At 39.0% G+C, this 16,640-nt stretch overlaps 1 protein-coding gene across 1 annotated transcript in view; it reads right to left on the bottom strand.

Annotated features, from left to right (window-relative positions):
• Positions 1–16,640, bottom strand: part of NUDT9 (nudix hydrolase 9) — a 35,703-nt gene that overhangs the window by 13,700 nt on the left and 5,363 nt on the right. Inside the window, exons 2-4 of the mRNA XM_060114824.1 lie at positions 13,621–13,860; positions 7,102–7,197; positions 3,860–3,946 (exon numbers count right to left, since the gene is read on the bottom strand). Of these exons, the coding sequence (XP_059970807.1) occupies positions 3,860–3,946; positions 7,102–7,197; positions 13,621–13,860 (423 nt within the window). The remainder of the gene's footprint in view (positions 1–3,859; positions 3,947–7,101; positions 7,198–13,620; positions 13,861–16,640) is intronic.

Here is a 16,640-nt window from a genome sequence, read left to right as displayed (position 1 = left end):
TATCCACTTAAGCCTCAAAACCAGCCTATAAAGTAGCTGTATTGTTGTTTTTATTTTACAGATGTGGAAAATGAGGCGCAGAGAACTAGATCACCTGCCTGAGGTTGCAGAGGAAAAAAGTTGTGCAAACCGAGATTTGAACCCAGGCAATCTGGTTCCAGAATCTGCACTCTTAATCACTATACTATTTTACTTCGATTAAACAAACAGGATTTACACTAATTAGGTAAGAGGAGGGATAAGGGGGCAAATGATGGTTCTGTCCACTCACAAACGTTTACCAGCACCCACTACACCTCACGTGCAAGGAGCTGGGAAAACAAAGACGAACACAGAGCCTCTGCTGCTCAGCCAGCCAGCCGGCCGGCCAGTCATGGCTAGAGCCCTGGGAAGAGAAGCTGAATACAGAGAGATGCTGCTGGGCAAAAAGGCAGGACCACACAGATGATGAAAAGCTTGCATATCACATTTACATTCTCAGATTTATCCTCAGTGGACTCATTTAAGGATTTTAAACAGAGTCGTTTCTTGTTATGTTTTTGTTAGTACCAAATACATGGTCACTAAATTTAAAACAAAATTTCTTGATACAACAGAAATAATATAGCATTTTAACTAGTGAACCTCATTAACATTTATTAGATGCTCATGATTTTCCTATGTACGACTGATATTCCCTCCCTACTTCTGATGTTCCACACCTTCCCATTTCTAACCAAACAGGAAAGAAAATCATACCGCCATTAACTTTTTTTTTTTTTGCGGTACGCGGGCCTCTCTCACTGCCGTGGCCTCTCCCGTTGCGGAGCACAGGCTCCGGACGCGCAGGCTCAGCAGCCATGGCTCACCGGCCCAGCCGCTCCGCGGCACGTGGGATCTTCCCAGACCGGGGCACGAACCCGTGTCCCCTGCATCGGCAGGCGGACTCTCAACCACTGCGCCACCAGGGAAGCCCCGCCATTAACTTTTGACCGGAGTTTATTCACAATAATATATTAACACTTCCCTTCTCATTTCGACTTTAAAAGATATACAGGAACTTCTGATAACTTCCCATTATACGTGGGAAATCTCTAGGAGAAATATCTAGGAATCTAAACATTTAACACTTTCCCTGGGGATTCTGAACAAGAAAGTTTGTGAAATCCTGCACGATTCAATGCTATTTTGCATCATGAAGTACTTGGAAGAAAAGGGGATAGAATCTTTGCTTTAAAAGTGCCTGTGTGATTCTTATGATTACTCATTAGTGAAATACTGGTGTAAAAGAGAAAGCACAATATTTGGAGCCAAATACCCCTGTTTCAAATTTCAGATCTACAAGATTGAGGCAAGTCACTTTACCTCAGTAAGTCTCCACCTTCAGAACTATAAAATAGATATGTTAATACCTACCTTGAGGAGTTCCTGTGAGAAACAAATGTAAAAACTAATAATTGCACCTAGCAGAGTGCCTGGAGTAAAGCAATATTTTTAACAGTTCATTTAATCTTGTCGATTCTTTCTTCAACACCCTTCCTTCTTCTCTTCCTTCCATTTCTACTGCCACCCATCTATTTGAAGGGACTCCTCAGTTAATAATATATGTATTACTGAGATAGCAAAGAAATCAACTTAAGATTACTGTTGAAAGCTAGTTTCTGCCACTTGTGGGCTCTTTTATAGCCTTGGACCATCTCTAAGCCTTCAGTTTTCTCATCTGTATAAGAATAAAGTTCAGAAAGTCTACCATTTCAAAACGACTTGACACACAGTCACCGTGTTTACTCTCAGTTGCTATTTGGCTCACCACAGATAAAGATAAGCTAATTAGGACTAACTTAACTTTCAAGACTCTGGCTTCCCTTTTCTGCTTCTTGTCCCTTTGCTAGCATTCCTGCTTCAAATATTTCACACCTTCCTGCCTTTAGACAGCCTCACCAAAATCAAAAGAAACGGATACTACCATTAATATTTACTTATATTATTTTAACTACATTCATTAATAAGACTATATTAACTCTTCTCATCTCACTTAAACCATAAAGTTTCTGAAGGAATTCTAGATGGACAGAAGTAGGTCAGTACGTAGGGAGACAGGCAGGCAGGTAGGTGGGTGGATGGATGAATGAAGAGATGGAAGATAAAACTGCGGTTGTGTGTGGGGTAAAGATACCTTTTGTCAGAGGAAATTGGATGGGCAAATACGAGAATAAGATGGGGAGAGAACTGGTGCCTCCCCCAGAAACTTGAAAATAAGCTTCCTTAGAGTTAAACTATGAAATCATTATCATATCCCAGATCAGAGAGAACAAAGTCTCCTGTAAGAAAGGAAAGCCCTCAAAATATCAAAACTAAAAAAGCAAGAATATTGAGGGTATCTGCATTATTTAAAGAAGGAAAATGACAGTCACATGTGAGGAGAGAGGCTGTCAGTGAAGAAATCCTACAAATAAAAAATAAATAAAAGAATGACAGAGATGATGGAATATTCCACATGTGTTGGGAAGACGACTCCAGTGGAGATGGCACAATCCATCTAAACACGACATTCCCCTACCTCCTTTACTGTGATTCATGCTGACCGAGGAACCCTCTGACTATGATTTGGCTTACCAGATAGATCTGCCTCAGGAAGAGAATGCCTTCCCCCCGTCCTGGAACCTTCAATGGCTCCATTTCATACTCCTTAACTTTGGCATTTTATATTCTCCACAATAGAATGACGTAAAAATTAATTTTAAGTCTAATTTATCATCCACTATTCTCTTACAAGGATCTTCTGTTTCAACCAAACTGGTCTCTTCACTGTCCCTCAATAACGCAAATAGATATTACTACAAGCCTTGTTCCTAGGCGTCCTCCCGTCCCCCTATCTAAGCTTCTAGTTCAGCTCCAGTCTACCTCTTCATAATACCTTTCTTGGGTGCTCTGGTTTACCATCATTATGTCCCACACATCTGATTCTCTACGTTTCTGAAGCATCCTGTGTCATCCATATTACTTTGACATGTTTCTTTATTTAATATTTTCTATCTTGCAAATGAGAACATAGCTCCTCAATGACAGGAAGCAGAAACTTAGGACTGTTATACTCTTTCATATGCACCAAGGCACTTACTCAATTCTGAGAACAAATAGATGCTCAATAAACGTGTGGTGAACTAACTTTGTTGAAATGAGGCCTAACCTACTCACACAACATAAAACTACAGCTTTACACTTAAATCACATCACTATAATTTTACATAAAGTCCCTTTAAAATATAGATTTCATGTGTGTGCATATGAATGTATATATACGTGTCTGTGTGCACACACACATATATATACACGTATATGCAGTCGGCTCTCTGTATCCATAGATGTGGAACCCATGGATAAGAAGGGCTGACTGTACTACCCCATTTTATGTAAGGGTCTTAAGCATCCACAGATTTTGGTATCTGCTTGAGGCACAGGGGGTGGTCCTGGAACCAATCCCCCAGGATACCAAGGGATGACTCTATATAAAAACACATACAGGGGCTTCCCTGGTGGCGCAGTGGTTGAGAGTCCGCCTGCCGATGCAGGGGACACGGGTTCATGCCCCGGTCCGGGAAGATCCCACATGCCGCGGAGCAGCTGGGCCCGTGAGCTATGGCCACTGAGCCTGCACGTCTGGCCTGTGCTCCGCAACAGGAGAGGCCACGGCAGTGAGAGGCCCGCGTACCGCAAAAAAAAAAAGAATAATAAATAAATAAAAACACATACATATACATATATACATCTGTGTGTGTGCATGTGTGTGTGTATATAATGGATATGTAAAAACATGGTACAGTCTGTATTTATCCAGTTACTTAGCTCTTTCCTACTGAAATGTGTTTTTAGTTCTTACCTGGTTATGATGGGATCTGCAGCATGATTGGGGCCCCATCGCCCCAAAAGCCCCCGGCCAACCAGTCCTGTCCGTCCTGCAGGATTTCTGGGGAAAAAAAAACCCATAAAATCAATTGAATGTGCTCATCTTTTTTAACACAACTTGATATGGCCCAAAACAAGGTAGTAAGAGCAATAAGAAGGAAATAATATCTCTACACAAATCCAGTAGCACTATTACATATTTGACACTCAAAGTACACATTTCCTTATAGTGTTATTTAACTTTTCTTTTGTGCTTGTCTTAAGCTTTGGGCTTGATCCAGGAGGAGGATCTCATTTCCATAGTTGTTCTACAATATAAGAATTTGTTTCAGTTTTCACCTATACTTCAAAATTCAAACTAGAACCTTACTGGACTCAAATCTGGAAGAATGAAATGCTCCGCGCCTAATCATCGTCTACCTCTGCGACAGCAATGTTTTATCACTGAGGACCGACACCCACGCTTCACTTTCTCAACATCCTCTTTTCCTACTCCACTCTCCTACAACCTGTCTCACTCAAATAGTTTGTTACATTTTAAAGTCCATTTTTTCACAGTGGGTTCTAGATTTTTATTAACAGTAATAGATATTTTGTAGCATATAATGAGGTAGAAGTATTTAATATTTCAAGATTTCAAATATACCAAATTCCATTTTTTAAAACAATTTTATAAAAATGCCAACTACTATTTAACCTAATGCCACACCCAATGTTAAAAAGTCTGTCAGATAAACATAGCAACACTCATGCTTGAGTGATTTTCTTCCAGTTTCTTCCAATATTCCTTAAATGTTTAACTTTTATTATGTAAAGTGAAATGCCCTAATCTGCAATCTTACCTATTTAATGTTATATCTTTGATTCTCCCAGTATGTGAAAGTAAATAAACAACCTGTCAAATTTTCCTTTTCAGCCATCTCTTTTTATTCTGGTCTTCCCTGTGACTTTTATTAAAGTTGAGTGAATCTTTATATTGTTTTATACTAGACTCAGAAATATTTCAGCAAGACTTGCAAATAAAAACAGAAAGACAAGACACCTGGCCAGGTGACGATAATTCTACTTTTCAAATTCAGGAGGGGCAGAGTGGTCAGCAGCTATGTTCTATTCCATGTAACCATACACCCCTGAATACAAATGATCAAAGCCAGTATTAAGAGAGATAATGTTAGTTTTTATAGATGGCCAAGCCTGTTACTAATAAACTAGAAGCTGTAGAAAAGACACATAGATTATCTTATAGCCTGAGCAGCAGAGAAACTTGTTTGCAGAAAAAGAAAACCAAAGGCAACATATAAAGAAAAGCAGACATAAAGTAGAGAGACAGTTCTAATGGATTTCCAACTCCACCCGTTCCTAAAGTTAGCTGCACTTCTGCTCTGGGCTTGGGATGATCCTATAGCCCTGTGGTAAAGTTCACTTTTTCACTCAAGCAAGCTAGAGTTGGTTTCCATTAGTCAGAGAGTCTTGACTAAAACAACAGGCTATCTTGCCTTTGCTGACTATCCTTTTATATATGTACATGTCTTTTAATATATTTTACCCAGAAAAGAATCTGAGGAATAAGTCAAATGCACGGACACTTTGACTTGAAAAGGTTCAATAACATAGAAAGGCAAGTAAGTAATGAACAAAGAAAGAATTTAGCAAAACTGAAAGACCAGGCTGGGGTGAGAGGAGCTCTACTATCTCCAAGTCTTAGAAGAACTAAAAATATTTTAGTTTTTGCAACATTTTTACGAGGTAATAAGCATGATTACCAAATCTGTGATCCTTTTTTTGTTTTATTTGAGGCACGCTAATTTTTACATTTCTTCCTAACTTGTATAATGTCTTCTTAAGGAAAATGGAAAATTTTGGAGTTGTGTAGAAAAATCATTTTTAGAAGTATAAAAAGAGGGACTTCCCTGGCGGTCCAGTGGTTAAGACTCTGTGCTTCCACTGCAGGGGGCACAGGTTCGATCCCTGGTCGGGGAACTAACATCCCACATCCCACTCACATGCTGTGCAGCACGCTAAAAGAAAATTAAAAATAAAAAAAGTACAAAAAGATACTTGATGTTAAATTGTTGGGTTATTTTTATTTTTACTCTTATATATTTGGACAAATTCTCACTTTAAGGTATGATCTCATTTTATAAATAACTACTGAAATACAGTTTTTAATCCTTTCTTTCTGTTAATTTATTCAATTACAATTGACCCTTGATCTATTGATATAAACTTATAGTCAGCCCTCTGTATACACGGTTCTATAGCCATATAAACTTATAGTCAGCCCTCTGTAAACACGGTTCCCCTGTATCTGTGGTTCCACATCCAGGGATTCAACCAAACTCAGATGGTGTAATTCTGTAATATTTACTATTGAAAAAAAATCCATGTATAAGTGGGTCTGTGTAGTTTAACCCCTGTTTTGTTCAAGAGTCTGTAATTATTTCTACTTCAAGGTAAGGTTACAAGAAGATGCATTCAAACCCTGTCTCTACCACTTACTCACTGTGTGCAAACAACTTACATTCTCTCTCCTTATCTGTAAATGGAACTAAAAATATCCACCCACAGGGTTACTGTGGTGATTTAATTAGATCCCATACATAAATTCTTTCATACAATGTCTGGCATATACAAGCACTCAATAAACATTAATTATATTGATAAAATAAAATGTATATTTTAAGGCAGGACAAGAAAATTTAAACATAAAATTTTCTGTGTCCGTCTGGGCATCCACCCTCCTTCCTTAATGTGCAGTGTGCATCTGCACTGCCCAGTAACCAGACCTCCTCAAAGATGGGAGTGCCTGCTTGACCATAAAAATCTACTTTTTTCCCCTTTATTCTGACACTAGCCATGTAACTTCTTAAAAGAATGGCACTCTTTCCCAACGCTGAAAGATGTCATGGTGACTTGCTGCTTGCTTTGTATGTGTTCACCTGGACTGTATATCTTAGGTGAACTTTATGTAAAATATCGGTATGTCATTTTAATGTACAGTCCTTCATCTCGAAAATGTATATGACTGTATCTTCGAACAGGTGAAACAGTTCTCAGAGCTTTCTGAGAGTCTGTCTTCCGGGTTATAATCCTCAGTCGGTTTGAATAAAATTCCCTTTCTTCTTCTTACCTTGATTGTTAATTGAATTTTCGTTGACAGTATTTTCTACCTTTTAGAGACCCATTATTGTAAGATGTCCCATCCCCGGTACCTACCTAGGTCTTCCATTTTCAATCTCATACAGGCCATTCTGGCTCTTTCTCTCAACATGGCCATCCTTTTCATTAAACTTTGGCGAAAAGCTGCTTTCACTGTAACGAGAATACCAATGCAAAATCAGAAATAATGACCCAATATTACCAACAGCTTAATAATGCCAGTCAGTTATTTATAAAAGCAGTATCCTTGAGACTAAATTTTTAGTTACAACTTTAGTTAGTTTTCATTTACAGATTCATCAACTCCTTCAAAACAGTTTCTGGAAAAAGAAAATTTGTTTAACCAAAACACCTTGTAAGACAAGGGTATGTGTGGTAACCCCTCTGGGAAGGACCAATGGCAGACAAACTGGAGCTCCTCCCACACACTACAAGAAGGTCTATGTTACTATTAGCAAAGTGGAAGTGTGCGTGGGCACAATATGGCAATTAATGGTTCCTATAGTTCTAAAAATAAGATTCCTTTGTCATTTCTACTGTTTCAAAGTAATTTTAATTTCTTCAAATGTACACTGATTAATACTTTTATCAAAGTAAACCCGCAAAACATGAATTCACCCACAAACTTCATAATAACCATGACGTAGATTAAAAGAAATATAATATGTTGGAAATGTTCCAGGTTTGATCTGGATATAGCTCTGGATTACAGAGTTATATAAATATAAAATCTTACTGAGCTACACCTGCATACTTAAGAAATGTATACTTTACTGCCTGTATGTCATACTCAAAAAAAATTTTTTAAGCTATAAATAAACTACTTTCCTCCCCATTATGAAATCGCTGACATAATTGCACTGGCAGTGAATATTTATATAGCACTGGACAGTTCATGGGCAGTTCTGACATAAGTTTCACTTTTTTTCTTGCTTTAATTCCAATAAGCAAGAGAATAGATATATTTGTGCTCTGTTTTGGAAATAATTTCCAACTTGAACAATCCAGACATTTTCTCAAGACTTCTAACCATTCTTCCATTGAACACACATGTAAAAATAATTAAATGGTAAAAATCATGAAATTATAAAACCCGAGTTACAATGTTCTTGGGACTCTAGAAATTCACCATTATATGTGGAATCTAAAAAAATGGTACAAATGAACTTATTTACAAAACAGAAATAGAGTCACAGATGTAGAAAACAAACTTACGGTTACCAGCGGGGAAAGGAGGCAGGGGGATAAATTGGGAGATGGGGATTGACATATACACACCACTATATATAAAATAGGTAACTAATAAGGACCTACTGTATAACACAGGGAACTCTACTCAATACTCTGTAATGACCTATATGGGAAAAGAATCTAAAAAAGAGTGGGTATATGTATAACTGATTCACTTTCCTGTACACCTGAAATTAACACAACATTGTAAATAACTATACTTCAATAAAAATTTAAAAATAAAAGAAAGGAAACTAAATAAATAATGAATACTAGTTAATGAAATACTTGTTGAAGTATATAGGGGGAGATGTACTGATACATCAAGAAAACAAAATGGAAGGAGGAGGGATAGACGGATATATACGTGATAAAATAAGTATAATAAAATGTTGATAAAAGAATCAAAGTGGTGGATTTATGAGTGTTCCCCATAAAGTTCTTTCAAATTTTCTGTATGTTAGAAATGTTTCATAATAAAATTTTAGATAAATAAAGGGAGCCATCTTCTGGGGGAAAAAAAAAGCATGACTCTAGCTATAATTGAAGCATTAACGTTAGTAATAAAGCTTGATTTAGATAGTGATACAAATTTAACTTTTAAAACACAAATTGAATGAAAAATAAGAAGATGTATTGTCTTCCTCTGTTTACACTGTATAGCACCCCTGGCAACATCATTAATTTTAATTGTACATAATGTGTATGTATAATATATGTGTAAACATGTATATCCTCTAAAATGAGGGAAATGGAACTCATTTACAGCTAATAGTTTCTCCACACGTTAGCTTCATGATTAATTAATAATCCAAGTACTATCACAAACACACCTTTGGATTAAATAAGGAAACTGTGGGTAGAAATCAAGTCATGAGTAAACAACCTGACCCTGCACCTAAAGCAATTAGAGAAAGAAGAACAAAAAACCCCCAAAGCCAGCAGAAGGAAAGAAATCATAAAGATCAGATCAGAAATAAATGAAAAAGAAATGAAGGAAACGATAGCAAAGATCAACCAAACTAAAAGCTGGTTCTTTGAGAAGATAAACAAAATTGACAAACCATTAGCCAGACTCATCAAGAAAAGAAGGGAGAAGACTCAAATCAATAGAATTAGAAATGAAAAAGGAGAAGTAACAACTGACACTGCAGAAATACAAAAGATCATGAGAGATTACTACAAGCAACTCTATGCCAATAAAATGGACAACCTGGAAGAAATGGACAAATTCTTAGAAATGCACAACCTGCCAAGACTGACTCAGGAAGAAATAGAAAATATGAATAGACCAATCACAAGCACTGAAATTGAAACTGTGATTAAAAATCTTCCATCAAACAAAAGCCCAGGACCAGATGGCTTCACAGGCGAATTCGATCAAACATTTAGAGAAGAGCTAACACCCATCCTTCTCAAACTCTTCCAAACAATTTCAGAGGAAGGAACACTCCCAAACTCATTCTACGAGGCCACCATCACCTTGATACCAAAACCAGGCAAGGATGTCACAAAGAAAGAAAACTACAGGCCAATATCACTGATGAACATAGATGCAAAAATCCTCAACAAAATACTAGCAAACAGAATCCAACAGCACATTAAAAGGATCATACACCATGATCAAGTGGGGTTTATTCCAGGAATGCAAGGATTCTTCAATATACGCAAATCAATCAATGTGATACACCATATTAACAAGTTGAAGGAGAAAAACCATATGATCATCTCAATAGATGCAGAGAAAGCTTTCGACAAAATTCAACACCCATTTATGATAAAAACCCTGCAGAAAGTAGGCATAGAGGGATCTTTCCTCAACATAATAAAGGCCATATATGACAAACCCACAGCCAACATTGTCCTCAATGGTGAGAAACTGAAACCATTTCCACTAAGATCAGGAACAAGACAAGGCTGCCCACTCTCACCACTCTTATTCAACCTAGTTTTGGAAGTTTTAGCCACAGCAATCAGAGAAGAAAAGGAAATAAAAGGAATCCAAATCGGAAAAGAAGAAGTAAAGCTGTCATTGTTTGCAGATGACATGATACTATACATAGAGAATCCTAAAGATGCTACCGAAAAACTACTAGAGCTAATCAATGAATTTGGTAAAGTAGCAGGTTACAAAATTAATGTACAGAAATCTCTGGCATTCCTGTACACTAATGATGAAAAACCTGAAAATGAAATTAAGAAAACACTCCCATTTACCATTGCAACAAAAGAATAAAATATCTAGGAATAAACCTACCTAAGGAGACAAAAGACCTGTATGCAGAAAATTATAAGACACTGATGAAAGAAATTAAAGATGATACAAACAGATGGAGAGATATACCATGCTCCTGGATTGGAAGAATCAATATTGTGAAAATGACTCTACTACCCAAAGCAATCTACAGATTCAATGCAATCCCTATCAAACTACCACTGGCATTTTTCACAGAACTAGAACAAAAAATTTCAAAATTTGTTTGGAAAAACAAAAGACCCCGAATAGCCAAAGCAATCTTGAGAGCGAAAAAAGGAGCTGGAGGAATCAGGCTCCCTGACTTCAGACTATACTACAAAGCTACAGTAATTAAGACAGTGTGGTACTGGCATAAAAACAGAAAGATAGATCAGTGGATCAGGATAGAAAGCCCAGAGATAAACCCACGCACATATGGCCAACTTATCTTTGATAAAGGAGGCAGGAATGTACAGTGGAGAAAGGACAGCCTCTTCAATAAGTGGTGCTGGGAAAACTGGACAGGGACATGTAAAAGTATGAGATTAGATCATTCCCTAACACCATACACAAAAATAAGCTCAAAATGGATTAAAGACTTAAATGTAAGGCCAGAAACTATCAAACTCTTAGAGGAAAACATAGGTAGAACACTCTATGACATAAATCACAGCAAGATCCTTTTGGACCCACCTCCTAGAGAAATGGAAATAAAAACAAAGATAAACACATGGGACCTCATGAAACTTCAAAGCTTTTGCACAGCAAAGGAAACCATAAACAAGACCAAAAGACAACCCTCAGAATGGGAGAAAATATTTGCAAATGAAGCAACTGACAAAGGATTAATCTCCAAAATTTATAAACAGCTCATGCAGCTCAATAGCAAAAAAACAAACAACCCAATCCAAAAATGGGCAGAAGACTTAAATAGGCATTTCTCCAAAGAAGATATACAGACTGCCAACAAACACATGAAAGAATGCTCAACATCATTAATCATTAGAGAAATGCAAATCAAAACTACAATGAGATATCATCTCACACCAGTCAGAATGGCCATCATCAAGAAATCTAGAAACAATAAATGCTGGAGAGGGTGTGGAGAAAAGGGAACACTCTTGCACTGCTGGTGGGAATGTGAATTGGTACAGCCACTATGGAGAACAGTATGGAGGTTCCTTAAAAAACTACAAATAGAACTACCATATGATCCAGCAATCCCACTACTAGGCATATACCCTGAGAAAACCATAATTCAAAAAGAGACATGTACCAAAATGTTCATTGCAGCTCTATTCACAATAGCCCGGAGCTGGAAACAACCTAAGTGTCCATCATCGGATGAATGGATAAAGAAGATGTGGCACATATATCCAATGGAATATTACTCAGCCATAAAAAAAAACGAAACTGAGCTATTTGTAATGAGGTGGATAGACCTAGAGTCTGTCATACAGAGTGAAGTAAGTCAGAAAGAGAAAGACAAATACCGTATGCTAACACATATATATGGAATATAAGAAAAAAAAATGTCATGAAGAACCTAGGGGTAAAACGGGAATAAAGACACAGACCTACTTGAGAATGGACTTGAGGATATGGGGAGGGGGAAGGGTAAGCTGTGACAAAGCGAAAGAGAGGCATGGACATATATACATTACCAAACGTAGGGTAGATAGATAGTGGGAAGCAGCCGCAGAGCACAGGGAGATCAGCTCAGTGCTTTGTGACTGCCTGGAGGGGAGGGGTGGGGAGGGTGGGAGGGAGGGAGATGCATGAGGGAGGGGATGTGGGAACAGATGTATATGTATGACTGATTCACTTTGTTATAAAGCAGAAACTAATAAAAAAAATGGAAAAAAAAAAAAAGAAATCAAGTCACAGCAATAAGTGACCTGGTAAAGTTTAACAACCTAATGAATACTGGATCAATCCAACTAGCAAAAATTCTTATTTAACTGACTAAATAAGGCCTTGAGAGGACTATCATTTATAATAAATTTACCCATTAAATCAAACTTATAAAATGTTACAAAACTAGGGCAGCAGTTTAGCAGAGTAGTTAAGGGCATGAAATCTGAAGTCAGACTGAGTTCAAGTCCAAGCTATACCATCTACTAGCTACATGACCGACCATATGCAAAGGACAAACTTTCTGTGCTTCCATTTTTTGTGTGTGTTTATTTTTCTATAAAGTAGAAATAACAACCCTGTCTGCCTTCCAGAATAGTTATAAGAATAAAATAAAATAATGGTTATAAAATATTTAGTACAGTGCCTAGCTCATAGTTAGCACATTTTACAATTCTATCATTATATTTATCAAAAGAAACATACATATAAAATGTGAATCAACACAGCACTTCTCTGAATTTAGACAAAACATTTTTGCTTGACTTTATTTTTTTTCCTCTTTCTCTCTCCTTTTTCTATCCCTTTTCTATCTTCTCACACTGGTCTAATTTTATCATCATCCTGTTCTTAGTAATCTGGAAAAAGTTTCTGAAAAATATTTTCACTATTCAAATACAAGTCTAGCTATGTTGGAAAATAACCACAAAATGTGTTATTGATAACTCAAACAAAAGAAATGAAAACAGAGACCACCACTTGTCATTTCATAAAATAAAAAACTCCACAACAAAATAGATTTACCTATTTGGAAAGATCATCATAAAACCCCCAAAAGAATAAACAAAAATGAACTCAATAGCTTTGGCAAGAATTCAAGCAAATGTGAGGGACTTCCCTGGTGGTCCAGTGGGTAAGACTCCATGCTCCCAATGCAGGGGGCCTGGGATCAATCCCTGGTCGGGGAACTAGATCACACATGCATGCCGCAACTAAGAAGCCCGCCTGACACAACTAAGAGCCCGTACGCCGCAACTAAGAGCCCATGTGCCGCAACTAAGACCTGGCACAGCCAAAATAAATAAATAAATAAATATTTATTAAAAAAAGAATTCAAGCAAATGTGGAAACTGAGTTATAATAAAGTCAAGCACTGGATAAAAACTATTTTTCAACTGTAAAATGATAATTTACAAATACAACCATTACCTTCTCCAAAAGTCTTACACCCGGCTAACACCAACTAATTTACTCACCTGATCTGAGGATCTGCCCACCGAGGTCCAGCCAAGACAGAGACTGCAGTGTATTCCACAGGATTATAGTCTTGCCACTCAACAAGCCAGCCTACCTTTTCATTAGGAACCTGGCTGCGTTGAACTTTTGAACCTGGGTAAGGAGATGTCCGAGCCTTGTTGTGGGAATTCTCTTTGGTACCATTAGAACCAGACATCATGTTGGAGTTAAGATGAAATCCACAGGATGAAAATGAGTTACTGGGAGGAAAAAGAAAAATGTTTTATATAAGTACAAAATTAATTAATTAAAGAACCTAATTCACAGACCCCAAAATAGAACTTTTCGAAGACTTAAAAATCAGAAAATTCTAATTTGATGCATATTAGTGTAAAGATCCAACATCTGTGAGAGATTATTTTCAAACATAAAAATATTGCTAGGGACTTCCCTGGTGGTCCAGTGGCCAAGACACTGTACTCTCAATGCACTGGGCGTGGGTTCAATCCCTGGTTGGGGAACTAGATCCCACATGCATGCTGCAGCTAAGAAGCCTGCATGCCGCAACTAAGAAGCCTGCATGCCTCAACTAAAGATCTTGCATGCCACAACTAAGATCCCACACACGGCAACGAAGATCCCGAGTGCCGCAACTAAGTCCCGGTACAGCCAAAATAAATAAATAAATATTTTTAAAAAATATTGCTAAATCTTATTAATTGAAACCTACTCACTGAAGTTATTTTCGTTGAGAAAAAGGGACAGAAGTTTACTTTTGTTAGCACAAATGTTGGGGAAGAGAAGTTTGTTATAAAAATTCAACCACAAAAACAAATGTAAAGGAAGACTCTTAGGTCTACATGAAGGAATCAATTTTAAAAAATAGTTTACGGGCTTCCCTGGTGGCGCAGTGGTTGAGAGTCCGCCTGCCAATGCAGGGGACACGAGTTCGTGCCCCGGTTCAGGAAGATCCCACATGCCACAGAGCAGCTAGGCTCGTGAGCCATGGCCGCTGAGCCTGCGCGTCCGGAGCCTGTGCTCCGCAACGGGAGAGGCCACAACAGTGAGAGGCCCGCGTACCGCAAAAAAAAAAAAAAAGTTTATGGTCTAACATACATGTGTAAAAAATGTATGGCAAAAATAGCATAAAAGAGTAACAGGAAATGGAAATATACTGTTGTAGGATTCTTACATTATACACAAAGTAATGTAATATTACTTGAAGTCAGACTGTGATAAATGTACAAATTATAAACTTTAGAGTAAAATAAGAGGTGTAGAGCTGAAATAACTAGATAGCATATACAAAAAAAGGGAAAACAAAAAACTGAATCTTAACCTTTACCTCACAGCCTACACAAAAATTTTTCATTTCTCTTCCTGACTCTTCTCTGTGCCGAGAGGATGAGCCCCCAGAATGTCTGGCTGTAAAGGCCAGCGGGGCTTACTTTCTGGAGAGCTAGAGAGTGGAAACAGACTGCACTCTCTCACGCTCTGGGACCCAGGGCAGAAGCAGTAATCTGAAAGGAGCCTGGGTCAGACCCACTTGCTCATCTTGGAGAGCCGCCCAGAGAGGCAGAAGCAACCGGGACTCACCCTGCGGGCACGAACACTGGCGGCAGTCATCTTGGGGAGCTCATTCTACCACAGGGACTCTGGTGCTGGGAAGCACCACTTTGGAATCCTCCCTCCAGCTTATTAGACCCTGGACCTGGACCTACGCACAAGCCTGTCAGCAACAGTACTGGAACCTCACAGACCAAGCAGCTAGCTAGGTGGGGACACGCAGCTCCATCCACTAGCAGGTCAGCAGCCTTGTTGCCCTGAGCACACAGCCACCTGGGGGACGGACACTGTCCACCAGAGGGCCCAAGACCCGGCCCACACACCAGCAGGTGGGCACCAGCCCTGGGATCCCCTGGGTCCCAGCCTCGCCCACCAGGAGGCCAACACTAGATCCGGGACCCCAGCCCCACTACCACCCGACCCAGAACCTGGCTCTGCCCACAGGTGAGCCAACAGCAGAGTCCTCCAGGGCTCGGCAGCCAGCTGCCTCCTGACGCAGCCCTGCCCACCACTGGCAGGCAGCTTCTGCGGGAGGCAGAGCCTGGCAACTGATGGATGTGGGCCAGCCACGTGTACCTGAGTGCCCACAGTAGTCAGCCTGCCATACAAGAAGGCCCCACACAGCCCACATGCGGGGCACCCTTAGAGCTCTAGTGACCAGAGAGTAGTGCACTACTGGGGCTCATAGGATGTCTCCTATAAAAGGCCACTTCTACAAAGTCAGGAAATGTAACCAACCTACCAAATACATAAAAATAATAACAGCAAATTAGGCAAAATGAGGCGACAGAGGATATGTTCCAAATGAAAGAACAAGATAAAACCCCAGAAGAAGAACAAAGTGAAGTGGAGATAGGCAATATCTAATAAAGAGTTCAAAGTAATGATCATAAAGATGATCGAAGAACTTGTTAGAAAACTGGATGAACAGAGTGAGAAGTTAGAAGTTTTTAACAAAGAGTTAGGGACTTCCCTGGTGGCACAGTAGTTATGAATTCACTTGCCAGTACAGGAGACATGGGTTTGATCCCTGGTCTGGGAAGATTCCACATGCCACAGAGCAACTAGGCCCATGCACTCTACTACTGAGCCTGCGCTCTAGAGCCCACGTGCTGCGACTACTGAAGCCCATGCGCCCTAGGGCCCACGTGCCACAACTACTGAGCCCACGTGCTGCAACTACCTAGAGCACCTAGAGCCCGTGCTCCACAAGAGAAGCTACCGCAATAAGAAGTGTGCGCACCACAATGAAGAGTAGCCCCCGCTTGCCACAACTAGAGAAGCCCATGCGCAGCAACGAAGACCCAATGATGCCAAAAAAATAATTTAAAAAAAGAGTTAGAAAATATAAAGAAGAACTAACCAGAGACAAAGAATACAATAACTGAAATGAAAAAATACACTAGAAGGAATCAACAGTAGACCAGATGATACAGAGGAATGGATCATCAAGCTAGAAGACAGAGTAGTGGAA

This window comes from Mesoplodon densirostris, chromosome 1 (genome assembly GCF_025265405.1).
Source record: "Mesoplodon densirostris isolate mMesDen1 chromosome 1, mMesDen1 primary haplotype, whole genome shotgun sequence".
Lineage (NCBI taxonomy): Eukaryota > Metazoa > Chordata > Mammalia > Artiodactyla > Ziphiidae > Mesoplodon > Mesoplodon densirostris.
The sequence above is the reverse complement of the archived record's forward strand: the minus strand, read 5'-3'. Positions and strand labels throughout refer to the sequence as shown.